The 24,044-nt window shown below is 55.1% G+C and overlaps 2 protein-coding genes across 5 annotated transcripts in view; both read left to right on the plus strand.

Annotated features, from left to right (window-relative positions):
• SRRM4 (serine/arginine repetitive matrix 4) overlaps positions 1-9,696 on the plus strand; it is a 48,004-nt gene extending 38,308 nt beyond the window's left edge. For 3 of the 4 annotated variants that reach the window (XM_027714113.2, XM_039384143.1, XM_027714114.2), the window contains 4 exons: positions 1,105-1,317; positions 1,575-1,685; positions 3,287-3,433; positions 4,042-9,696. In XM_027714113.2, coding sequence (XP_027569914.1) covers positions 1,105-1,317; positions 1,575-1,685; positions 3,287-3,433; positions 4,042-4,306 — 736 coding nt within the window. In that variant the 3' untranslated portion in view covers positions 4,307-9,696. The remainder of the gene's footprint in view (positions 1-1,104; positions 1,318-1,574; positions 1,686-3,286; positions 3,434-4,041) is intronic. The other variant, XM_039384144.1, reaches the window with a different exon arrangement.
• A 2,385-nt stretch (positions 9,697-12,081) lies between these two features.
• On the plus strand, positions 12,082-15,774 carry HSPB8 (heat shock protein family B (small) member 8). Its single transcript, XM_027714392.2, has 3 exons — positions 12,082-12,927; positions 13,970-14,033; positions 14,998-15,774. The coding sequence occupies exons 1-3, from the start codon at positions 12,549-12,551 to the stop codon at positions 15,155-15,157; spliced, it is 603 nt and encodes a 200-aa protein (XP_027570193.1). The 5' UTR covers positions 12,082-12,548; the 3' UTR covers positions 15,158-15,774.
• The last annotated feature ends 8,270 nt before the right edge of the window (positions 15,775-24,044 follow it).

Raw genomic sequence — 24,044 nt, forward strand, 5'->3', positions numbered from 1 at the left:
ACCCAACCTGCCCTCTTCCCAGCTCATCCAGGACTGGTCCAGGGTGAAAAGATAGCATCTCCTGCTAGTGGAGAGCACAGGGAGGGGCGAGTACCTCGCTGGCTGCAGGATATCACAGCAGCAGCACTGGGGCCACAGTGCTTGGCATCCAGGCTTGGGCAGGAGTCAAACCACCAGCCAGTGCCACAGGTCTTCCTCAGGAGAGAGGAGTAGCTGCTGGCCTCCAACATTGCCTCCCATTCCTGGAGATTTGCCAGGGGATGTTGGGGGTGAGGACACTGAAACTTGGTGGCTGGTACTCAAGGCTGTGCTCAGGCAGTGGTGTTAGGGAACTCTTCCAGCTCAGGCCCTTGGGTCCTAAAGGCTGGAAGTTAGAGCCAGGATATGATCTGGGAGTGGGAGCCAGGGGAATGGGTGCTAGGAAGAACAAGCTTCGTTTTTCAGTCAGAGGGTAAAATTTTAGGGTTGTATGTACTTGTCACATTGTGACTCCAGTGGGATAACTCTGCCTTCACATGGGTGGAGCTGGGATTGCAGCTGGCCCTGGCTGCTGGGAGGCTGCCTGGCTGCTGGGCTCTTGACCCAGTTAATTCCCTGGGCACTTCTGTGCCTGGAAGAGGAGGAATCCACGCAGCGCTGTCCAAAGGCAACAGGACATGCCTGCTCAGTGTCCACTCATGCTGCTCCACAGCCAGGCTGAAGCAGAGCCCCCTGCCCTGCTATGCTCTGCCTTTCCCTCACTCCAGCACTTCTCACCTCACTCCCTGCCCAGAACCTGCACTGCTCGCTGGCCTGACCCAGGCTCTGCCAGCCAGATGCCTCTGGTGTGTTTGGCACGGGGCAGATGAGCAGCTCCTTGTGCCACCTGAGACCTCTTCCACAGCCCTTTCCTGGCACAGCCTGGAGGGTGAGCTCTTGGACTCTGAGCCACACACATGGGGTTTCCTGCAACAGCAGCCTGGGGAGCCAAGAGGTCTTTTTTACCCCCAGTTGGGGAATGGGAGGATGGGAGTATTTGTTTGCTGGGGCATGGTGCTCCCCTCAGCCAGGGACCAGTCCCAGTTCAACCACAGCTTCAAGGAGTGTCCAAACATCTGTTCACAGAGGGTGCCTGTCCTTGTGTCTCAGTTCTTCGGAGGAGAAGAAGCGAAACTTGCCCCCATCCCCAACCCAGAGCTCCCCGCTCAGGCCGTGCTCCCGCAGCGCGTCCTACACCAGCACGGGCAGATCCTCCCCCGGCTCCAGCCGCTCCCGCTCCTCACACCACAAGGCCTCTCCCAGGTACTCCCGAAGCAGGTCCTGCTCCTCGGGAAAGAGGTAAGGCCGGCTGAAATGGCTGTCTCTGTGACCCTGGGCAATGTCTACCCTTGTTGGCTGGCAGGCTCCTTACAGGGGGAGGTGTGAGAGTTTGGGGGGGTGCCTGGGGATCCGCAAGGCTTGGATCTGGCTCACAGAGCTGAGCTGAGCCCGTGAAATATGGGACATCTCTTCCCCCTCACCCAGGTTTGGAGTAGTCTCGTACAGCCTCAGCCTTCAGCCTCTTTAACTCTTTTATGTTTCTTTCCTATCTCCAGGTCTTCCTCACGTTCCCCCAGCTATTCCTCCAAATCCTGCAAAAAAAGTCCTGGGAGTAGGAGTTCAAGGCCTCGTCGGAGCCCCAGTTACTCCCGCTACAGCCGTAGCAGGTACACCTCTCTACTCATGTGATATCTGCTGCCTCAAGCTTTCCCGCTGCCTCCATCACTTGGCTGGACTCCAGCATACCTTCTGGTTCTTCCCAGCCCCAGACTGCTCCCTCAGCTTCCTCACTGGGTGCTCTAGTCCTCAGCACTGTGGTGAAAGGGAGCAGAGGGTCGTGCAGGAAGGCATATGGCAGTATATTGGCCCTCAGTCCACTGGAGATTTCTCACCATTTATTGCCCCTGAGGTGCTGTTGCAGAGGGAAGAGCCCAGAGAGGAGCTGTAGAAAAAACGGATTTTCTGGAGCCAAGGACTGTCTGGTATTGATTCAGGAGGATTTCATACAAAGCACTTTTGGGGTGGGTTGCTGGGAAGGAGACCTGTTTTATCCTTTGCCTTGAAGCATCATGGTCACAGTCAGAGCATGTGGCAGGTGAAGTGGCTGTCCCTCAGCTCCGAGCCCTTGCAGGGGACAGCTGTGCAGCTGGGAGTGCACAGATGGCTGCTCTGCTCAGTGGTGTGTGCCACGGCCTCATCCCAGTGGGAGATGCCTCACGGGAAAACCCAGGAAGTGCCCCTCTCTGTCATGCTGGTGTGAATGGTGGGCAGAGCATGAGGCTCTGTCTGGGTCTGGCCACCCAGGAGAGGAGCTCATGTCAGAGAGGGGTCTGACTGCAGCAGGGAATGACACTCTGCTTTTCAGAGTCATGGCTCTGCCAAAGATTGTCAGGCCCTGGGGAGTGCCCCTGTTGCCGGGGCAGATGCCAAGTACCCTTGGGCTGGCACTCACAGCCCTGCAGAGGGAAACACGGTCCAGGCACTCTCTGTTCCCTCCACACTCCTTAGAAAACACACATCTCCAGCTCAGTCCTAGAGATGCCTTTGGGCAGGTTCTTCTGGTATCATCACTGCTGCTGTGAACATTTTGCACCCTTAAAATCATACATTCCCAAGGTTGATTCTTGCAAGCTGTGACAATCCCTGTGCTACTGAGGAGAGCATTTTTTGCATGGAAGGATCAGGCAGGCTCTTGACCTGTAACGTGTTGCTTTGCAGATGGCACTGAGCGGGGTGTATGAAGTCAGCCACGCTCCACAGAAGGGCCTGTACTGACGTGTACGGGAATTTAACAAAAGAGAAAACCATAGCAACACCGGCACTCCTTCTGGCGAGGCGTGAGGAGCCCTGCAGGGATTCGGGGCCGGGGCCCTCGGCTCACGTGGGGCCTTCTGGCAGGGCTGTTCCTGCTGGCAGGGCTGTGAGTGCCAGCTCCAGCAGCATGGCCAACAAGAGCAATTTTACAGAGCTAAATACAGAGCACACCCACAGACACGGGTCCCTGTAAGCCATCTTAGCTTGGCAGTGCAGAGCCACCGTAAGACACTGTTGGAACCCCCAGACACAATCAGTGGTGTCCATCTGTCCAGCCAGATGAGTGTCTCTCTGTCCAGCTACATGAGAGCTCAGGGCTGATGCCACCAGAACACTTAGAGTGGTCCCTTTTGGATGAGTGCCCTCCACTCAATGGGTCATTGCCTCCACATCCCAAATCCACCCACAAAACTGTCACCCAGCAGTGACAGTTCACAACCTGTGCCTTCCCCAGGGACCGTGAGCGAGAGCACAAGTACAGCTCCAGTGAGAAGGAGTCGCACCGGGAGCGTGACCGGCAGCGTCGGCGCCGCTCCTACTCCCCCCTGAGGAAGCGCCGGAGGGACTCTCCCAGCCACCTCGAAGCTCGGCGCATCACAAGGTGAGGGGATGCTGCCCCATCCTTCGCACACGGGCTCAGCTGGCGCTTCCCAGGGGGATGTGGGCTGTCCTTGAGTCCCGGCCCTTGCCAGAGGAGGTTTCTCAGGTTTCCCTGAGCCTGATCAACAGGCCCTTCCACCCCTCCCAGAGCTTGGGGATTTCTAGCTAGAGGCAGAGGGAGGACTGGAGGGGGGGGGGTGTGGTGTGTCTCATTTACAACAGCTGAAGGAAAAAGGATGCAGTCAGAGCAGGGACTCAGGTGCCAGGAGCATCTCCTCACAGGTTTTTATTTCATCCTTCCCTGTGGTAGATGTCCCACACTGTAGAAAGACAAATATTGACTCCAATGTTCATGCTGAGGGCTCTTTGGGACAACATCAAGCAGAGCCGTGCCTCAGATTTCATGTTTGGGATGTTCCCCAGGGCTGTAGGTGTGGGTGGTTTGAATCCCAAGGCCCATCAGCTACCTGATCTTTTCCTTCTTTTTCTGTTAAGCAAACACATTCACATTTCTGGGAGTGTTGTGCAGAGCAAACAGTGCTCTTCGGGGATTTTGGCAGTAAATCTGTCCTTGTGTTGCTGGTAACCCGTGTCTCTCTGTCCCCACAGTGCCCGCAAACGCCCCATCCCCTACTACCGTCCCAGCCCCTCCTCCTCCAGCAGTGCCAGCAGCTATTCCTCCTGGTACAGCAGTTTCAGCCGCTCCCCGAGCCGAAGCCGGAGCTACTCCAGCTACCGGACGAGCCGGAGCCGAAGCTGGAGCAGCAGCAGCGCCGAGGGCAGGAGCCGCAGCCGGAGTTCGGGCCCCAGGAGCAGCCGCAGCAGGAGCAGGAGCAGTGACTCAGGAGCCAGCTCCGACAGCCTGCGTCGTTAGGGAGTGCCGCTGGTGGCTGACACCGTGTGCCGGCGGCACCTCCAGATTCCTGGCATTCTCCGCTTCCTTCCCACCTACCTGGCCATCGATAGCAATCATCCCCGATACTGATGTGGTGGCAGTGCCGGGTCCCCCTTCCCCGGTTCAGAGTAAGAGCCCTGGAGCGCCTGATGCAGCCCCTTTGTTCTGCCATGGAGTGGGTGGATCAGTCCCAGCTCCCTGTGCCAGGGCTGGAAGAAGGGTCGGTGCTTTACAGAGGGTCTGTCACGACAGACCTGCTCCATCCTCCCTGATGCTCCCGTCTCTCCATCGCTGCCACTCTCCAAAGCACTACCAGCTGTTCCAAAGGAAAGAACTCAGCTCCAGGAACCAACAAATTAACTTCTGTTGGAGGAAGAGACCCAGTTAAGGAGGAGTTTGCTGGAAAGCTTCTGAGATGAGGGGGGTGACCTGTCCCCACCAAGGCAAATATCAGGTCCTTTGGGTCTCTCCTCCAGAGTAGCTGCCCATTCTGTAGCAGGCCTTTTCCATAAGAAAATATTTATTTATTGCCACTCAGCCAGGCCCTGCTATAAATAGAAGGCTAGAAATCCCTCCTGACGTAATTTCCAGGGAAAAAAAGGGCTGTTTGCTCTTTCTCCTGCCCTTTCCTACTAAGTAACCACACCTTTTGCAGGGTTGTTTTATCCCCCAGTGCTGACTTGCTTGCAAGCAGCCTGCTGAGGTCTGAAGCAGACAGGGGGCTGGTGGGGTACAAGGCAGAGGGGAGCTGCTGCCATGCTGCACTCCGAGGGTCAGGCAGTGGCATGGGAGACAGGGGCCACGTGGTTCCCTTCTTGGAGGAAGCCTCGTGCAGTTTGGGTTCAGGTTTTTCTAAAGGGAGCGTTGCCCTTGGAGTGGAACCATAGGGAGGTGTGGAGACAGCCTGATTGTGGGGTACAGTGAGAGCACACAGGGTTAGAAGGGCATTGCATGAGCCAGGGGACCCCAAATCCCTTTCCTGAAACACGCAGTAGTTTTAAGCAGGATTTCAGGAAACCATTTCTCCTTGAGCCCCTCAGGCTGCCCTGAGGCAGGACCAGCAGCACAGTAGTGCTGGTGCCAGGCTGCAGCAGGGTTTACTGGTGGCCCAGTTTGTCACTGGGAGGCCAGAGCAGTGCAAGGGGACAGGAAGGGCCCCCCTCTAATTGCCTGTTTTTCCAGGGAGCCGCAGGCAGTGGCAGGAGGGCCCTGCCTGCCCGGCCTCCCTGGGCCCTGGGGTTTTGTCTCCCTGCCAGCCCAGCTGCCTGCGCAATTATTGTGTTTTGCCGGGTAACAAAGGCTTCTCCCAGCACAGGCTGAGCTGGTGCTGAGGAGTTTATTTCTCTTACAACACCTGGGTGCTTAGAGACGCTAATTTGGACTTCCCACCCTCCCTTTTTCCATCCCCTCCCCTTCCATCCTGCCTGATTATTAACGAGTTTGGGCTTAATGAGTCAAGGAGGTGTGTTGTTTAAATGTCACAGAAAAGGGCTGAGTGGAGCCACCATCTGCGGGAGGAGGAGAGGGGGTAGAAAGGAATGCAACTCTCCCCCATCTAAAGAGTTACCTACAGCCCCCCCAGTGCCACTGGCAGCAGGAAAAGGGCCAAAGCAGCAAGTGGAAGAAAGCCAAGTGCCACGAGGTGTTGTGGTGGAGATGGATGATCGCCTCAGCAAGCCTATAAACCTGTTACCTGTTGAAAAGTACAGCAGTGAGGGCTGGAATTCCACCTGGGTGGTACGAGAGGAAGTTTTATGCCAGGAGTCTCTTTCCCCGTATCCTTCCTACTGCTGGTTCCCCTTGTCCTGTGCCTTCAACACCCAAAGTCCCCCCTTTTCCCAGACCCTGCTCCCCAGCCTTGCTCTCTGTAGGTAATGTTAGGATGAGGATGGCTGAGGCAGAGAGGTGGGCACTGGTGTACTTGGTGGTTTGGTAGGGGCATATCTGTCTCCTGGGACGACACTTTCTAGGACAAAGAGGGAAGCATTCCTCGTAGGGCTGAGCAAATGCTCCAGGGCTGTGGTTGAGGGATCAAAGACAGGGTGTTCTTGCAGTGGGGTGCCACTGCCTTCCCTCCTGTGCTGGCCCTGACAGTGGCCCCTTGGCCACCTTCTGCAGTGAGCTCCCTCTCTAAAGGGCTGAAAACCTCACGATTCTTCCCCAAAGAGTCTTTCCCAGTCTGATGCTGAAATACCCTGTCCTTCTGCTCCCGGGGAAGATCCAAAGGCAGTGATGGGAGCTCAGATCCCAGCTTTACCAATGTTTCAGGAGCAGCCTCCTGCCCCTTGGCACCCCATTACACACACATGCAGCTGTAGCAAGGAAGCAGCGAGCCAGAAGATCCAAAATTAAGAAGGAAAAGAGGAGGGGCTTTGTGCAACTGGTGTAAATACCAAACACACATCGTGGCTGGGGTTGGACAATGGAAGCACCACACCAGGATCAGCAGCATCCACTCACCATGGGACAGGAGATGACCCTGAGGGTTGCACAGGGCTCTCAAACCTGTCCAGCTGATCCATGTTTCAAGGACTGCATCTGCCTGGACAGTCCATGGCAGCTAAACGTTCCTGGGGTTTCCCAAGCAGACTTGCATTGGAGTAAACCTCCTAAATTATTTATTTATTTATTAATTATTATTATTATTATTCTTATTCTATTTTTAATTCTATGTCAGAATGGATGCAAGTGGTCACCGTTACCAGTATTTATTTATTTTTTTTTAAACATTAAGTTATTTTCGGATTTGTTTGTTTGTTTGTTTGAATGTATCCATGCTGCCGGTCTCATGTAAAGGTTTACAGCTCTGGCCCCTCTTGCTGAGGAGTGACAGTCACTCCTGCTGCCGACGTGTCCCTTTGTGCTCTCTGGAGCAGGGCGGACAGAGGGACGCGGGGGCAGAGCTGTGTGTTTTCACGTTAAAATCTAGGGTCTCTCATTAGATTTGCGCAGGAATGTGATGGATGTGAGCATACGGACGGGTTTGGAGCTGACAGAGGTGATGGCGAGGGTCTGCCGGCCGGCTGAGCCCCGGGGTGTTGGCAGTGCCGCGAGGGGAAGTGTCTCCCGGGCCGTGCTCAGCCGGCCGGGTGCCAGTTGGCTGCTGCGCTGTTTCCCTTGGCTCCGCAGCCGGTGCTCAACCCGAAACCAAGCTGCTCCACAGAGGCACTGCTGGTTTCCCTGGGAGGATGCCGTCGCCAGGACTCCCCTGCTGTGTTTATCCCTGCGCAGTGACCCACCCATGGGAAAACTAAAGAAAATGAGACTGTGAGAGACTGATCCCTGCGGAAGGTCCTTGCAAAATCCAGTCCGTGTGTGTGTACGTATGTATGTGCACATGTGCATATACATGTGAGTTTCCCTTGGTCATGGTATTTATTTTTTAACTTATTTAAGATTTTTTAGTACAACCTGGAACATCACCCTCCCTTGTCAGTGGACAACTGGGGTTTCTGTGAGTTTGTGTGAAGCCCGTGAGCTTTTCTGTCTCTGTGCCTTTTGCCAGTGCTTTTTTTTTTCTTTTTTTTTTAATTCTCTCATTTGTTGCTTTTATGGATTTTTGCTCTGAATCCAACATCTCAGATTGCTGCAGGTGCTCTCTGCAAAGAGCAAGTTCATCTGGTGGAAAAGCAACTTGGTCATTTTGATGTTGGTGAATCGCTGCTCACCTGTGGTCAGACACACAAGGGATGTCCAAGGCTGGCCATAGCATCAGGAAAATGCTGGGAAGCAAAGATAAGGGATGTTTCAAAGCACTGTTCTGTTTGTTCTTTTCTTCATGGCTTACAGCACTCAGCTGAGCTTTGCTTTATGTTGACTGCAACTTTCTCAATGTTTTTGTTGTTTTGGGGACTGAATTTGTACCAAATTTGTCTGCAACAGCCAATCACTGTTATTTTGCTATGCATTGTACATATATTGAACAGGCTGAGAGGACTTGGCCTCTATTTAATATTTATTTCTTCTATTTATTGAGCATTAATTTAAAAAAGCTATTTGGGCCATGCCATTGGGTCTATGAAGGTAGGAGCCTTTGAGGTGTTGCCATATACGGTGGAGAGAAACAGGCAAATTGGGCTCATTTGGACTTCACCATCAGTGATTTAGGGAAGAACCTCATTGTGACACAGATGGGCAAGGCAGCTGAAAATTCTCCATCTCCCTGGACCAGCTCCTGTTGACAAATCACAACCCTCTGGAAAGGTGCAGGGCATTCAGAGGTGACAGACCAGCTCTTGTGGAGGAATAACCCTGCTCCTCTCCCTCTGCCATATGGAACAGGGCTGCCTGGATCACCAAAGATCCCTGGAGATCTCTGATCTCCCACTGCTGGTCCCCTCTTCCCTCTGGGAGAGGGGAATACTTGTCACCTTTGCATGGATGATGAAGAAGAGGATAGGGTTGAAGTGACTGGCCGTGGTCTCTACCAGGAAGGCAGGATGTCCACACTGCCCCATCCTGAGACCCTTGTGCCATGTCCTGCTTTTCCCCCTTCCCTGAGCTTTGTGCCAGAACCAGTAGCTTTGCCCAGGTGGGAGCTCAGGAAAGGTTGCCAGGGCAGGACTGGGGAGGTCTCTGCTGTTGTTTCCAACACAAGCAGAGCTTGCTGCAGGAATCCTCCCCCAGCTTTGGAAAGAGCATGGGACGTGCTAAAAATCACGACCTGCCCCAGTGTCCTCTCTCCCCGAGTGGGAGGTGTTTGTGCTCCATGGGCAGAGATGCCTGTGGTGGTGGAGTGTGGACGTGGCTCTGGCACTGATACGGGCCCAGTGCTGGGCTGTTCCCAGGGAGCTGGCTGGGAGCTGCTGGGTGCTCAGCCTTGGGGCAATTGGGATATTGATCTGAGAAAGGGACGGATTCAGGTGCCGAAGTGAAGACTTTGCCCTGTAGTGTCCAGTGGGGTTTTATTACCTCTTTACCAGAGAACAAATAATTCTCATGACTTTGCTGCTACCTGGAAGTTTGCACATGACTGGGAGGGTCCCTGAAGCACCGGTACATCTGCTGTTGTACAAACAGCATCATGGTCAAGCATCCCAACTTTTGGGCTACTGCCTAAAGAAAAACACCGTGATCCTCACAGGCCTGGGACAGCTCTCCACCTTCAAAACCCAGGGAATGAGAAGATCTAGAAAAGCCAAGGCATGAGAAAAGCCGTGAGGGAAACAGTGTCTCTGTTTTCTCGCCCGTTGGTTGATTCCACACCAAACGACACTGGTGCATCTGTTTGTTTGAGTTCGTTGTAAAGCTCCCCTTGCTCTCCATCGACATGTGTTCTGTATCCTTTAGTCTTCCTGGGTGTTTGAGTTGTTAGCCTGGTTAGAAAAAGGTTCCAATAAAGGTTTGGACAGTATTTCCTTTGCATCACAGCCCTGTTTGTTGTGTTCCTTTTGGATCCAACTGTGCACAGTGGGATATTTTGGGTTGTTTCAGCTGCTCCACAGGGAAGGGCATGTGCCTCCACTCCCAGCTGCTGAGGACTGGCTCCTCAGGGCACTGGCTGAAGAAAAAAAAGTTGTGGGCTAGTATTTCTGGCAGCTCTCCTTTCCCTGCTGGGCCAGGCTTCTGCTGCCCTTTGCCAGGCACTTTGGATCCCCCCACCCTATTCAGGCATGGGAAGTCCAAGCCAGAAATCCATCCATCTCTCCATGGAGGTCACTGTTGGGCTCAACACTGCTCTCCTTGGGGCTGTGCCTTTCCCTGCTTGCACAGCTCTTACTCCAAGCCCTGCACAGAGCTCCTGCCATGGTCACCTTCTTGCCAGGAGGCAGAGGCAACTGGGATTGTTCAGCACCCTCACTTTGGGGTGTGCCCCTGGACTGGCTGGAAGCCCCACAGGGGAGCAGCAGCACTGGGCCAGGTCCCCATGCTGTCCCCAACAGGGCTCAGATGGGCACCCAGGAAAGGTCTGGCCGTGGCACAGATGGATCTTGGGAACACGGGGCAGCATCCCCAGGTCACTCGGAGCAGAAGGGAGGCTGCAAGGGCACTTCGTGCTTCCCAGAACTGATGTCGTGGGGTGGCTCAGCAGTGGGAGGCAGTCGGGAGGTTTGGAGTGACAACAGGAGCTAAATTGGGATGGCCCAGAGCGGGTGGGAGGGGACGTGTGACTAATGGGGATGAACGAGGAGACAGGCAGAATTCCTGGCCGGGGAGGGAGAATGGCCTGGAGCTATGTGGGAAAAATGTGGGACTGGGGATGTTGCGAGGCTCCTGGAAACACAGCAGGATCGTGGGGCTGCCCGAAACATCCTCGGGGCTTGTCCCCCTCTCCCAGTGCTCTGGTGTTTGCCAGAGCAGGTGCAGATGTCAGTGCTGGAGTGACCCTACTGCCCAGCCACGGTGAGAGGTGCCCCGCTCAGCTCAGGATCAGTGCGTGGCCACGTCCCCCAGGCCCCCCTACTGTCACCCGTGGGCAGCAAGAGCCCCCAGCCAGGCAGGGGCAGCCAGGCAGGAGAAGGGCATGGAAGGGGATGCTCAGCTTCTCTGCTGGCAGCTGCCTCCCTGCACCAGGGGTGCTCAGCCGGCACCTGGGACTTCCCCAGGCATCTTCAGGCATCCCCCTTGGACCCCAGGGAGACCCTTGTGATACCAGCTGCCTCCACGGAAGCGAAGGAAGCCCCGTCCCGGCCCGGGAGAGGCAGCTCCCCGCCCCCAGCGATGTCACGTCGGTGCAGCGTCATTAATGCCACGGAGTGACCAGTGGCTGAATCTCTGCGCGGCCTGCGCTGCATTAAAGTCTTCCTGCTGCAATTAGTTCCATCAAGTCCATTAGAAAAATTGCAAATGCTGGAGAGACGGAGCATGAGGCAGAGCCAGGATGCGGCAAGGGGAAGTTCTTCCGTATCCAGCATGACCCTCATTGATCACATCCCACCGTCCAGCGCATCCCCACTGCTCGCCGGGGCGCTGCCTGGATCACCTCCACGGGGAGTCCCTCGTTGCCAGCGGTACCCCCCGCATGTCGCCCGGGCTGGGGCTGTGTCTCCCGGGTGGATGCTCGCTGGGAGCTCCCCCGGCAGCGCCGCCGCGCCTCTTCCCACCGCGCGGCTCGCTCCCGCCGCTGCCCTGTAATTAGCCGGCCGCGGCTGTGATTAGCGCCTCGCCCTGCCCGCACCGGGATTGCGGCAGGGCCGGGGCACGCGGCGGGGCGAGGAGGAGGCAGGTACTGAGCAGCACCGTGGGGACCCTGCCTGCTTCCCGGGGTCCCTCTCCTTCCCCCAGTTAGGGGACATTTCTCTGGGCCCAACAGGTGAAGGTGGCCAAGGAAGCGGTGCTGGAGAGGGTCATCCTGTTCCCTGCCCCGCATCCCCCAAACACCCACCCACGGGGTCCCACCGCCCTCGCTGTGCTGTGCTGGGGGTGCCACCAGTGACCCATTTCCCGGTACAGTGGTACCCGGTGGTGTGGGGACACGTGGCTTTACAGTGAGGGGAACAGCTTGGTCAGCCCCACCAAGGTATTTTTAACAGGTGACACTGGGGTGAAAGAAGCCAGCCCGGGCTATTTTGGGCAGGCAGGGCGGCAGGAGGGGGCAGCGGGGGCTGGGGCAGCTGCTGAAGTGCCGTGGCCCCAGCGCAGTCGGGATCCTCGGGCTAGCAGGAGTGGTCAGCTGCCACAGCCCGGATTCTCCACGGCTGTTTCATCCTCTCCAAAATACTCGGCTGACAGGGCAGGACTTGCAAAACACACCACCCCCCTCCTCCCAAATTCATATAAATAGTGCTCGCCCAACGGCTGGAAGGTTAGAGAAGTTTCTGGGCTCCAAGCTCAGGCATTTATTGCTGCTCCCCTCTGGGAGCAGCAGGGAAAGTTGCACATAAAGTGCTGGGGAGTGAGAAAGGAGAGAGAAGCTTTTTAATCTCAGGATACTTGGTTTTACTATTTTTTTACTCTCTCCTGACAAGAAGTTTTATTTTCCTCTCCCCGGTCCTGGGATCGCAGCCAGACAGGAAGCGTTTTCTCACGGCCAGAGAGCTCCCTCCGTCCTTCCTGCGCTCTTCCAGCTCCCGGTGATTCAGCTTGAATCGATTTTCTCATCGTCCTTCAACTGGTGCTGGGAAGGAGGGACCGTCCCCGCGCACCCACGTCCCACCCGGGGTGGATGCGTCTCCTCCGGGACAGGCTCCCGGGGGAAGTTTGCAGCCAGGAACAGCCACACAGAGGCTGAGGCTCCGTGGGAGAGCCCCAGGGACACGCTCAGACCCCTCCGAAGGAAGCCATGGCCGACAGCCAGTTGCCCTTCTCCTGCCATTATCCCGGCCGGCGCAGCATCCGAGACCCTTTCCGGGAGCCCGGCCTGACCTCGCGCCTGCTGGACGATGATTTCGGCTTGTCGCCCTTCCCCGGGGACCTGACGGCGGACTGGCCCGACTGGGCTCGGCCCCGGCTCACCACCACCTGGCCGGGCCCCCTGCGCGCCGGGATGGGCCGTCCCTCGGCCATGGCCCCCGGCTACGGCGCCCACTTCGGGGGGTACCCCGAGAGCCGCAGCCCCGCGCCCTTTCCCCGCGAGCCCTGGAAGGTCTGTGTCAACGTGCACAGCTTCAAACCCGAGGAGCTGACCGTCAAAACCAAGGACGGCTACGTCGAGGTGTCAGGTGAGAGCAGGATGGGGCACGAAAAGCAGCCGGTCCTGCCGGCTCAAGGAATTGCTGTAAAACGCCAAAATCCCCTTTATTTTAAGGCAGCGGCAGCAGCCCTGTGCTCGGGAGCCGGGAAGGGTTTTGGGGCAGCTCCACAGGCAGTTCGGGGGTGCCAGGGGGGGGATCTGGCTCACAAGCCACGGTGGTTTGCTGCCAGAATGAAAAAGGACACGTGTCCTTTGGGGTGAATCTCCCTGCTTTCCACCGCGGCTGGCGGCACCCTGCAGTGAGCGGCCAAGAGAGGGGCCCCAGCCTGGCTGGGTTAATTATAGCCGGGGTGAGGCCGGCACGGAGGGAGATTCCCTTTAAAGGGGCCGAGGGAGAGGCTGGGAAGAAGGGAGCAGCTGCTCCACAGCCCCAGCCTGGGTCTGAGCTGGGCAGAGGCACGTCCCTGAGAAGTCAGTTAATGGTGGGGACAGGGGGTGCAGAGTCCACCACATCTTGGGTGCCCAAGAGTGCCCTCAGCAGCCCATCAGCCTGGCACTGATGTCCTCCACTGGCCCTGAGTCCCCTGGGCTGGGGTCACTAGGGAGGGCTTGGGGCTGCCACCCAGAACGGTCTCAGGTATTTATTTGGGGTTCACAGCATCACAGAGGGAAACCCCAGGTCAGGAGGGTCCAGGCAGACACTGGCTGATGCTCCAGGCACAGGGACCCCCATCCTGACAGTGTGGTGGAGAGGAGCCCAGCCCAGTGGGGCCAGGAGAGGAGGCTGCCACCTCCAAAGGTTTTATTATTTATTTATTTTTATTTTCTTAAGGCCCAGCTCTTGGCAGCCTGTGAGACCCCATTTTCTTACTGGAAATACGGCTGTGCTGTGTCCACCATCGCCTTCCCCACATGGAGAGGCTCCCTGAGCCCTCCCAAGGGAAGGGTTTGCACAGGGGAAGGGAAACAACTGCTCGGAAAACTTTCCTGTTGGGTTTTGCTGTTGTTGTTTGTTGGGGAAAAAAATAATCTGGTGAGGTGCTGATGTGGGGTGTTGGCCTTCCCTGCAGGCAAACACGAGGAGCAGCAGGTGGAAGGAGGGATTGTCTCCAAGAACTTCACCAAGAAAATCCAGTAGGTACCGGTTGGCCTGGCTGAGCTTTGCCAGTCCCTGCGCCCCAGCTCACACACGCAGGGACTGTTTTCACCCCAAAATCTGCCCTTCTGCAGCACGTGCCTGGCTGGTTCAGGCCACAAAGTGACTTCCCGAGGGAGATGAAGGAGGAGGAGGCCTTTTTTGGGGTGCTCTGTCAGTCTCCTCCACGCCCGGGGCTGTGTTTGGGGAGGGCTGGGGCACAGGGAGGGATGCGAGGAGCCAACCCCCGGGGTGCGGCGGGGCACGACAGGCTGACACCACTGCCAGCCCGGAGCACATCCCCGAGGATGTCTCTGTATCCGTTTATCTCCATGATGTCACTCAGATCGCTATCACGTTGACTCACCCATGGCTCACTTTGGCAACAACAATGGCAAAGGCGAGGCAGCCGATGTGGGGGGCAGACCCCCGGCCGCAGGGGTTAACAGGGAGAGGCAGCAAAAAGCCCAAGGCATGGGAAGGGTTTCCTCAGCTGGCAGCAGCTCAGCTTCACTTTTCCACCCTGAAGGAGCCCTGTGCATCCCAAACTCCCACGGGAAGGCTGGGGCGAGCGCTGCACTCCCTCCTGCTCGGCGCTCGGGCTCCTTTTACGGGCAAGGCTCGCGGCTGACGTGGGCTGCGGCACGGCCAGGATTTACTCCTGCTTTGTAGAGGCACAAGCGGCGGGTGACATCCCGTCAAACACATCTGCCGGGGAGATTAAACAGAGCTCCCACGGGGGCCAGGCCGGCCAGGAGCCCACTCTAAATATCCCTGACACATTCCCAGGCACTACAGTAATAACAGAGGCTTTGCTGAGCCCCACACCCGGGCTGGTGCCTCGGCATCAGTGGTTCCCCACACACTGGGGGTCCTGTGTGAGCTTCCCGAGGGTCGGTGTCCACCAGGGATGCAGCATGGCCCGCACTCCTAACCCATCCCATCTTTCCCCTCCTCCTGCAGGCTGCCCTACGAGGTGGATCCCATCACGGTGTTCGCCTCCTTGTCTCCGGAGGGGCTGCTCATCATCGAGGCGCCCCAGATCCCCCCCTACCAGCAGTACGGCGAGGGCGGCAGCGGCAGCGAGATCCCCGTCGAGAGCCAGGAGGCCGCCTGCACCTGAGCAGCCACCCGCGGCCCTGCCGTGCCCCGGCACCCCTCCTCCCCTGCCCCCTCTCCCCCTGGATCCCTGCTCCCTGGTCCCCTGCGGCGCGGCATCCTGACAGCCTCCGGCAAGGGTGACGGGTGCCGCTCGTAGGGATGGCAGCACCCGTCACCCCAGGGGGGGCCAGCTGAGAGCCGGGGCACACAACGGGTGCCAGGCCACCATCCCCGAGGGCTTGTAGCAGTCTGAGGTGCCAGTAGAGATTTTGTGCCCACGGGGCCAAGCAGAACGGATGTCCTCCTCACGGTTATTGTTTGCTCTGAGTCGCTCGGATGGGATATTTATAACAGTAGCAAAAAAGGGCCATTTTTTTCCTCTAGAATTGACATGGAAACCCGTAGCCCTGTGTCTTCTCCTCCTCCATGAGTTGTTTTTTTTAAACTACATCTCTGCAAAGGACACGTGTCCGGCGGCGGAGCTTGACGGCACGGCCCCCGTCCTGAGAAACGCAAACCGTCCGCGTGCTTTGAACGTTGGTTTGGGGTTTTGGTTTAATTTTTTTTTTCCTTATTTCCAAAGAGAATTTGTGCTTTTACTTGTCAGACCTGAGGAATAAAACCCAGTGGATGTTCTTAGCCTCCGCTTGTCTCGGCTGAGCCGGCGAGGGTGGGCGCAGGGCTGCGGGAGGGTGGCAGGGAGGAGGGGGGATGCCACCATGTGCCACCTCCCAGCCTGGCACAGGTCCTCCCCATGGGGGGAAGGACAAGGGAGATGTGTGGAGATGTCTGCACTGATGGGTGCATTCCAAGTCCCAGCTAACACTGCTGGGGAGCCATCAAGCCTGGCGAGGACCATGGGCTTGTCCTGTCTTTACCCTCTCAAGGGGTTGAAAATGTTTTTCCTGCTTGGGGATGCTAAATCAGGCTGTGAGCTGGGAAATTTGGGTTTGCACCATCCTTGTTTCCATCTCGCCATGCCACCTTCTCACCTTCAGCTCTGCAGGGAAGCACTTCCCAGCTAATTCCCTAGTGGAGGTTTCTGCTGGGCTCCGGGCTCGTGGGGGAGAAGCACCATTTGTTAACACACTGCAGTGCCTGGGGTTGGCAAAGCTGAGCTGTCGATGGGTGGTGGGAAATTTTCCATTGATCTGTGCAGCACCTGGACCAGGCACCCAGTTTTCCATGTCACCAGGACCTCAGAGTTAAAAATACCACCTCACATGCTCCACCCGGGCTCATTTGGGCTGCCGTTACCAACAACAGCCCATCACATGCTGTAAACCCCGGCCCAGCACTCGGGTGCCATGAAGGCACCCACATTCCAGGTCATGGGGTGGAACCTGGGGACTCTCACCCAGTTTTACATATTATATTTATTTTTTGGCAGTTGTTACAGAGCTGGGACCCTCTGGTGGTGCACAGCACTGCCAGCCCCGGGCTCAGCCACACGCCGGCTCTGCCGGACACGGCTGTGAGCACAGCAATTTTTATGAATAAAATATAATCCTCGAAATGTGATACTGACACCAGGATGGAATGCCAAAAAGTCATGAGTCACAGCCCTGTGTCCTTGTGCCACTTGGAGCCGTCATCCCTGTGGGTGACACCTCTCCAGCACAAACTGTGCCTCCTCTTCCTCACCCCTTTGAAGATTTATTTTTATCAGCCTTCTGAAAAAACAACCCCAGGCCCAACCTCAGCTTTGTCCCTTTTCATGGGAAGGACCCCAGGGGAAGCACGTGCCCCTGGAACCACATTCAGGCCCAGCATCCTGGCTGGATGTGCACCACTGCAGCCCTGACCTGGCTGCCTGAGCAGGGCTGCAGGTGCAAGGGACCAGCTGCAACTCCATGGGGAGTTGCTGGGGGAAAATGAGTCACAGCTGAGCCCTGCTCCCACCCCAGGGTATTTAGGGAAGGCCCCAGGCTACAGCAGCAACAGTGCTGGGACAAAGGGAGCTTCAAGTTCAGCTTTGGAGCTGCCACGCTCGGATGATGGCTCCAGCTCTTGTTCCTGCTGATCCAGCAGTTTGGGGTAAGTTTTGTTTTTCTTTAATCGCTTTCTGCTTTATTTGGTTCTGTTTTCTGGTGAATTCCTTAATAGTGTCTTATAAAAGCTGTTGTAAGCTGCATTAGCAATAATTTCTTAATGCCTGGGGTTGGCATGGGCAATTAGCACTAAGGACCTCTTCCATTGGCAGTGTGCTTGGATTTGTGCAGGCAGCAGCTTTCCAAGCTCTTGGATGGTCTGAAGTATCACAGACTAATGAAAAAACTGTAACTGGAGATCCAGGGCTTTTTTTAACTATGATCTGATTATATGAGTGAATGAGGTTTTAAACAAGTAACCCCTCCTGGTGTTTCTGCAAATGGAAAAATCAGTTTGGAAATACAGGGGGCACTTCTGTATCAGCCTCTCCCCCCGTGTCTGAGGAGATGGGGTGGGATATGTGGATTTCTGGGGTACCAGGGTGAGCAGAGCCAGGGCCAGTGGGGAGCAGGAGCTGTTTGCTCTCCCTCAGCCTGCTGTGAGGTAACAGCTTGGAGCCATCAGACCCGTAACACAAAGTGGTAGCGGCCACTCTGCTGCTGACATCACATTTCATGGGTTTAGAGCAATTACAGCACATCAGGTGGTGTCAGAACACATTATGGTTTATGGCTTAATATTGCCTCTGAGGGAGGTGCTGTGTGCAGGATGTAACAGTGAGTGAGCATCCTCTGGGAGGAGTGGGCATCCTGCAGGTCTGACCCTGGGGTTGCTCAGGAGGGATGCAGACCCAGTCTGTGCTTTTTGGGACCCCTGTCACACACAGGAGAAGGGGCTGGATCATGTTTATCAGCAATTCACCTTGCACAGGACACCTCAGACACAGCTCTGCTCTGCTGGCCCTTGTCAAAATCATTCCAGGAGGCCAATGCTCCCTTATTTCTCCTGGAGAAGCATTGGACTTCCCAATATCCACATCATTCAAGACCAAGTGACTTTTACTGCTGAAGGAGACAGAGGAACCATCCTTATCTGGCCTTCAAATCCTGCTTTCAGAGCAACACTGATGCTGTTGGCACAGGGCTGTTCCTGGATGGGGAGGGGAGAGGAGCAGGTGTTTGGGAGATTTTATTTTTTTTCTTTCTAAGAAGTCAGTTCTGATAAAATGCACAACCACCTCTGAAAGGGGCTGGTGGAATTAAGCAGTTGAATGCTGGGCAATTTGCATTAGGCTCTTTATTGGCACCAATTGGACAGCAGCCAGAGCAGGGAGCATGAGGAGTGTGCCTGCTCTGGGAGAGGGATGGTGGAGTCAGGGCTGAGGTGGAAATCCAAGAGCTCCTGATGCATCTCAGGACCATGAGCTTGCAAGCTCAGTTCTGAGCCCTAGCAAGGCTCTCCCAGGCTGCTGGAGGGAAATGTGGGTGGTTCATGCAGACTCTTTATTCTGGGAAAGATTTTTGGTGATCCCTCCTGCAGCACAAACGGGTGATTCCCAGTGCTGCGGGCACAGAGCTGGGATGGGCTGATGGGGAGGGCTCAGTGCTATAAGATAAGGGGCTGTGTCATGGGAAACCAGCCTCAAAGGACCTGCTGCTCCAACTGGCCACTGTGACAGGCTGAAGGACATAGGGAGATAAGGATAAGGTCACTGAAGCCGTGGGAGAGCTCTCCAGGCAGCTCGGTGGCAGGAGGCTGGATGTGCAGGAGGCTGAATAAACCTCTTAGCTTGTGTCCTGCTGTCTGTCCTGAGCTGTGGGGCATCAACTGCCCTCTGCAAGGCATAGGCATGGGTCAGTAGGGCCAAGCAGTTTCTGAGTCTGGTTCACATCCCACCAGGGCTGGGACGGGGAGCATGTGGCTCCTAGCAGGGCACCACCTCCCAGCCTGTCCCAGAGGATTTATTTTCCTAAAATGGAAACAAGAGCTGAATTGATTTATTTTGGTTGGCAGCATGTGGAGCTGGGTGCATAATCCACAAGAAGCTCCAGAGCTATCCAGACACACCAGGCACCTCCACGGACCTGGTCTCTTCTAGAAAAATGGGACTGATTTTATTTTCCACCTGCCCATCTCCCAGTGCTGCCTGGGCAGAGCCGTGGTCAGCAGCTGGCACAGCAGCTCCCATAGCTGTGCCCATCCCTGCTCTGGGAAGTGTTGCTCTCACACCCACACATGCCCATGGCTCGGGACACACTGGCTCACCCTGTGGGGATGCGTTTAATGTCTTTTGCTTGCTCAGGGTTGGATCAAACTGTGGGGTCCTGGGGTGCTCACAGAGACCCTTTTGTTGGCTGATGCGGTTGTTTGTGCTTCCATCCCCTCTGGGAAGCCTCTCTGCAAAGCTCAGAGCTGCTCATCCTGACTTCCCTCAGCATCCTCTTCCTCTGTCCCTCAGGCTGCAGAGCCCCCCTCGGCCCCTCCAGGCAATGTGCAGCTCTCCAGGCTCTCACTTGGCAGCCGGTTCCTATTCCTGCAGTTAATCCATCTGTATTTGCACAGAGGATTTGGTATAACACTTCTAGGTGTTTTCCCTTTCTAGAGCATCCCTGGCTCCCTGAGGGTGGGCTGCCTCGGGATGAGCCAGTCCCTTTTCCCTGAGAAAATATGCTGTAACCACCGAGGTGTTTATCTGCTCTAGTCAGTCATTTGGGGGTTTTCATGTTTCTCTTTAGGAGTTTCTCGTCTGTTGGAAACTTTGCTTTCATGCAGTTTTGGTCTGCACTTGCAAAGCAGATCTCATCTGCTTTATTTTAGATGTCTCCAAAGGGAACACTTTGCCATGTGGTGGCTGCGGGGACAGAAAAGTAAAAGCTTACTTTTTTTTTTTTTGGTTGGTTGGTTTGTTTTAAGAAAGAATCCAATATCAGAGAAATAACCCACCCTGACTGACCAGCTGGCCTTTCTGCCCCTTCCAAATCAAAGGTTTGGAAGCTCAGCAAGAGCTCCTGGCCACAAACTGGCACAGCCAGCCCTGGGAGCAGACTAAGAAATTCCTGAAGCTTCACCCATCCGAGCAGAGGGGAGGGGAGGAGAGATCTCTGTAGATAAAGCAAAGCCTGTGGGGTGTTAAGGCATCATGTTCTGGATTTCTCTGCCAGTACCCACCTTGGGAGGGGACTGGGTGGGCTTTGAGTGACCCCCCACCCCAGCAGCACAGACCCTCACGGGTGGGCAGTGTGTGTGCCTGTGGTGTTGGGCATCAGGGACCCCTTCACGGAGCTGCAGCTGCCTCTGGGCACTGCAACACTTCCCAGCCACGAATTCCCCCCTCTGATAATGAGCTGCAGCCCGAGGAAGGAGACTTTTCTCCTATTTGTTTTCTTTTGTCAGTCTTTAAACCCAGTTGTAAACTGTGCTGATAATTAAGGGCTCTCTTGTCATTTGGGTGAAGAACTGAAGTGCAGCCTCCTGCTCCCAGCCAGATGCTCCCCAGTAAACCCATCCTGGAGGAGAGGCAAATTTTGGCTTAATTTTTCTTCTTTCTCATTCCAACAAAAACCTCCCTATCCATGGCAGCCTTGGAAACCTCTCCTTATTAAAAGACCTCCTTGAAATGCATTATAGCAGCCAAGGAAGGTAGTTATGAAGCACAAAAAGCCTGCAGAAGAGCTCATTAAAACAATAAATTACAACTAATTAGAATAAATCAAGCTAAATCATCTCCAGTGTGAAGGTAAAATGAGGTGTGAGTGAGTGGTTTTAATAAGGCTGGTGCTAATCCCAGGCTCATCTTTAAAATGATGGTGAGTCCTGCTGCAGGGCTGATCCTGCTGCTGGGACTGGGGTGGAAAACAGACATGGACAAAGGCCTGGGGAGAGTGGAGCTGATGGGATTTTTAATTGTGTCCCAGCCTGAGCTGCCTGTCCCTAATTGCAGTCAGTTTGGGGGTAGCACAGCACTCACAGCGGTCAAGGCATTGGGTTTGCTCCCTTTTTTTTTTATTTCTCTACAATTTGCAATGCACAAAGTGGCTGTGGGGTTTTGGTCCTCTCTGTCATATCACTTCATCAGGCGCAGCCACAGCTAAATGACTTCTCTGCGTAATTAGCAGTGAGATCATCGCAGCCGCCTTGGCTCCGAGTCATTTCTCCTCCGGTCTCCAAAGAGCTGCTCAAAACAAGGGAGAGGAGGGAGGTGTGGGTAGAGGCAGTGGGAGGAGTGCCCTGCCAAGGCCAGGCTGGAGGGGGCTCTGAGCAACCTGCTCTAGTGGAGGGTGTCCCTGCCCATGGCAGGGGGGTTTGGACTAGATGGTCTTTGAGGTCCCTTCCAACCCAAACCAGTCTGTGGTCATTGACAAGAAGGCCTTTGAGCTGCCAAAGCAAAAGGTTCATGCTGAAGTAAATGAATTGCTGCTGAAAGCACCTGGAAGTGGGCTCAGCTCTCAGGAACACAGAGCCTGGAGCAAGCACAGGTACTGGTGCCAGGGTCAGGGTCAGCAGTGATGCTGTGGAGACACCATAGCTCGAGCCTCCCCAGCTGCTTCCCTCCGAGGGATGAGCAGTACTGCCAGTGCTGGAGAAATGTATTAGTTTCATTAAGCTTAAATGATTAGCTCCAGGCCTTGATAATGATACTTAATGGATCTAATATTTTTTTTGGCGATTATGCTGTTGTATACAGTGTGTATATCATTAATAACCTTCTTTAAGCCTCCTTGCTTTCACTGTCACTAATTATGTTCAAGCCCTGCTTATGCCTAAGCCCAATTAGCTGCCAATAAAGAGGCTTTGCCCCATGATGAATGCTCAGCTGTGGTGGGAGGCAGATGCTGATGTTTTGGGCAGGAGGATGCTTGGTCACAGCAGCCAAGGGCTGGACTCTGCAGGGTGGTCTGGGCAGCCATGGTGGGTGCAGGAGGTGATGGAAAGCCTTGAGGCAGCTCTGCTCTGTTCAAACCCCTTTACCAGTCCCACCCTGAGTTCTGCAGGGGTGTTAACACCAGTCAGGGCCACTCCACATCCTGGATTTTATCACCTCTTGGTGTCTGTAGGGGAGGGTGGTGAAGTCAAACACTCCTCACTGTTTTCCTCAGGGGGTGATAACAGATGCATCAAGGATTCGGTGTTTTCTCAGGGAAGATGTATCTAAGCCCAGAACTCATCTGTTATTGCCAGATCCAACCTCTGTTGTCCCTATGCTGGATGCAGCCAGGTGGAAGAGGAAGACATTTCCAAACTGTCCCTGAACCTTGGGAGGAGGAACCAGGCTTGGCTGCTTCTCTGCTCCTCATCACCCATGCCTCCTTCCCATCCTTCTGTGAGTTGATTAATCCATTAGGATTAACCTCTCTTTAACTCCTTGATTAGCTGAATTTTAAAACTCCATTTGTTTTCATCTTTGCATCAAGCCAGGGCCAAAAAAAGAGGGCAATTTGCAGCGATACTGATTTACTGCAATTTCTGAAAATCAGGGCGAAGGCGTGCTCGGCATTTCAACTCCTCCCGGAGAGCTGCAAGGGGCTCCATCCTGCAGGAGCCAGGTTTGGAAAGAACACCACAGAACCAACATCCACCTACGTTCCCAGGGCTGGTTTCTGATTGTATTGGTGCAAACCTGGAAGGGCCTTGGAGAAACTGAGGCCCTCATAAAGCAATGTATGTGGGGTAGCAAGGCAGATCCTCAGTCCTTAGAAGACTTTTTGGTTCCTCAGGGGCACCATTTTCTCCACTGGAAATGTCCTTGATTTCCTGAACTATGCATGGCAGGAGTTGCTCAAGACTGGGCTTCTTGCTCTAAGATCTCACAGAGTCATGGTTTGATTTGCCAGGATTAGACCCAGTCCTGGGTTTACCAAATTTAAGTTTAGCTCATGGCCTTGGCAAGCTGCCAGACCCCTCTAGAGTCTGGGGGTGTTTGACAAAAGCTTTGCCTATTTGTGCCAGGATCTTGGCTCAGTGTCAGCTCCAGCTTTTCCTGTGGGGCACCTGCCCTCCCCTGCCGTGCAGGAGCCATGTGGCCATATCTTCAAAAATGAACTTGCTGGATTTAAACCAAAGTCTCCACTGATCCCCAATGCTTATCTTACCCTTCCCAGTGTGCCCCTGGGGATGGAGTGACTCTGTCTCTCTGCCTGTCCCAGGACTCTCCCATGGCTGAAGCTGGGGATGCTGGAACACAGGCAGCAGTGGGGATGTGTCGGAGGAGCAGAGCTCTGTAGCTGGTGACAAATTGAGGGGGGGGAACTGTTTGGACCCCCTTCTCCTGTTTTTAACCCTGGCTCTGTGTCCTGTGGCTTTCCCTCTTGCAGGGGCAATGGGTGCAGCCCTGCCACACACAGGGAGGAGCTGACAGTCACCCCGTGTCCCATCTCTGACCAGGCACAGCTCATCCCCTTGATGAACTGGCTGCTCCAGAGTTACTTCTGCTGTACTTCTGTGATTATTAAGTGTTAAAGTGACTGACATCAAACACCTCCTGACCTGTGTTAACCCTTTGATTCATTCTTGGGGCACTTCCTCTGGCTGTGAATCAGTGTTTGAGCGTGGATGCTTTTGGAGGTGGCTGGAGGGGAGCAGCACCCTGGGATGCACCAGGGCTCTGCCTCTCCCTCTGCTGAGGAGGGACAGGGACAAACAGCTTTCACAGGGATGGAGGAATTGCCTGAAATGTGTATCACTGCTCATAGAAGGTTGTTGCATGATTAGGGGATGTCTGTGCAGGCAGGGGTTGAGGCTCTGGCATGGAGCTCAGCAAAGCCAAGGCTTAGAGTCAAGGTCTGGGGTGTCCCTCTTTCCTGGCTGAGGGCTGGGAGAGTCTCCCCTGGGACTGGGATGGTAAAGGAGATGGCTCAGGCTGGCACCAAAGCCCCTCTCCAATGGAGCTGGAGTTTTGGGGTTTGCTGTCTGCACTGAATAGCTTTCCCTGCAGCTGTTTGGGGTGTCCGGGAAAGGCTGAGAGCAGCAGGGATATCACT

Source organism: Pipra filicauda, unplaced genomic scaffold (genome assembly GCF_003945595.2).
Source record: "Pipra filicauda isolate LSUMZ 115617 unplaced genomic scaffold, ASM394559v2 scaffold33_size4404698_pilon, whole genome shotgun sequence".
Taxonomy (NCBI): domain Eukaryota; kingdom Metazoa; phylum Chordata; class Aves; order Passeriformes; family Pipridae; genus Pipra; species Pipra filicauda.